The sequence below is a fragment of the Gymnoscopelus braueri genome (genome assembly GCF_963280865.1).
Source record: "Gymnoscopelus braueri genome assembly, chromosome: 24".
Classification (NCBI taxonomy): Eukaryota; Metazoa; Chordata; class Actinopteri; order Myctophiformes; family Myctophidae; genus Gymnoscopelus; species Gymnoscopelus braueri.
In genome coordinates, this window is record NC_137626.1 from 21,505,224 (window position 1) to 21,507,157 (window position 1,934).

General features: G+C 39.7%; 1 protein-coding gene across 1 annotated transcript in view; it reads left to right on the plus strand.

Annotated features, from left to right (window-relative positions):
- Positions 1–1,261: 1,261 nt before the first annotated feature.
- LOC308080513 (ras-related and estrogen-regulated growth inhibitor-like) overlaps positions 1,262–1,934 on the plus strand; it is a gene marked incomplete at both ends in the record, with an annotated part of 6,626 nt that continues 5,953 nt past the window's right edge. The window contains 2 exons of the mRNA XM_080422409.1: positions 1,262–1,287; positions 1,482–1,558. Coding sequence (XP_080278535.1) covers positions 1,262–1,287; positions 1,482–1,558 — 103 coding nt within the window. The remainder of the gene's footprint in view (positions 1,288–1,481; positions 1,559–1,934) is intronic.

A 1,934-nucleotide genomic window follows, 5' to 3' on the forward strand; every position in this document is an offset into this window, starting at 1 on the left:
TCTCTGTCTGGGGTTCAGCTGCTGCCTGCAGGAGTGGACAAAGTGAATACAACTATATCTAGCGTTTAATGTTTCAGCACTTCCTTTCACTGAGCTTCACCAGATGCCACAGCTTCACAAGGCTGTGAAACATTTCAGCATATTTGCTACACTTTGAACCAAATACTGGTCAAGTTTGCCTGTGGCTGCTAAGTCTTGTCAGGTATGTAACCTTTGATTAATCAGTGTTTAAACTTCCAATATTTTGACCAAATAAATTATGAGCTGTGCTGTGGAGTGAAATTGTTGATTCATGACCCATGTTGACTGAAAAGGTTTCTGTCATGGCTTGCTTAGAATATTCTGGACTATGTTTTCCCTGCATATATATATATATACTGTACTTATTTTCACTTTTGATAGTTTATATGTACATTCTTTTAAAATACATACAGTATATTGCATTTATTTTATATATACTGTAACTGTACATTCTGTAACGGCAAATGTAAAATTCAATTCACAAATATGGTGGTCAATGGTCATAGACTTTGTTCTACTAATTGATTGAAATATCTAAACTGAGCAAAAATGTTACTGTGTAGTTGTGTGCTGCATTTGTTCTGCAGAATGACCTGTAGTAGGGCTAGAGCTAGACATTACATCCATATTTACAGTATAGGTTATCCTCTAACTCTTGTCGAAGGACAGGAACGTCAGATGGTTGGTCGGCAACACTTTGGATCCAAACAACATATCTCAGAAATTAGTGATGGGATTGCTGTGACATTTTCAGATTTTGGTGACCCCATTGCCTTTTCTCTAGCACCAATCTTGGGGCAAATCTTCCACTTGTACATAAGATATCTCAAAATCTAACTGGCAGATGGCCATGGTACTTGCTGAGTGCATTCATACAGAGGAAGAACCCTAGAATTTGGGTGACCCCCCATGACCTTTCCTCTTGCATCAGGCCTAAATGTCCTCTGGTGATGGTGTGGTGATCAAAGGATGCCAATGAGCCAGTTCAAATGTCTTGCTAAGTTACTACATGTTATATCATTATGTATTGCATGTCACAATGTTAAAGAAGACATTAGCTATAGCTACAGTAAAGACAACTGAAACAGGCTGATAAATCCGGCTTGACTGAAGAAATAGAGGTCTGAGGTATATTTCACAGGTATTATATTCCACACCCAACTCTGAGGGCTGCTAGTGGGGCTTTTAGTCTTCTTTTAATAATGTCAATCATGATACACAATTTTGATTTCCTTTCACCATGCAGTCCCATGTAATGAACATCAAGTAGACAATTTGACGTGTGATTTTCCATGCCTATAAGAGATATTTTGAAATGTATTGATATTGGAAAAACGAATTCTGGTTATTGTGATTTATTCTTTATCAATTTGTCATCTTTTATTTCATATTGCATGGTCCTAAATCATATTATTTTCTGTTTCATAGTGCACTTGTGTAAGTGGTTTCTCTTATACCAGAAGTTCATCTCTAAGCAGTAAGCAGGAAGTTCCAGTCAAGTTACTCGTCCTGGGCTCACAGAACACAGGGAAAACAGGTTCAAAACACTAACCACACACACATAGACATTGTAGAGTGAGAGGCATGTGTGTGTGTGTGTGTGTGTGTGTGTGTGTGTGTGTGTGTGTGTGTGTGTGTGTGTGTGTGTGTGTGTGTGTGTGTGTGTGTGTGTGTGTGTGTGTGTGTGTGTGTGTGTGTGTGTGTGTGTGTGTGCGCGTGTGTGTGCGTGTGCGTGTGCGTGTGCATGTGTGTGTATACACACATGCATGCACACTTCTGTACAGCATGTGTATGTAATTTATTGTCTTTATGTAGGGTGTGTATGTTCACATGCGTGATGTTGTACAATGACAGCGCATGACTCTCTGTGTGTGTGTGTGTGTGCATGCGTGCGTGCGTGCGTGCGTGCGTGT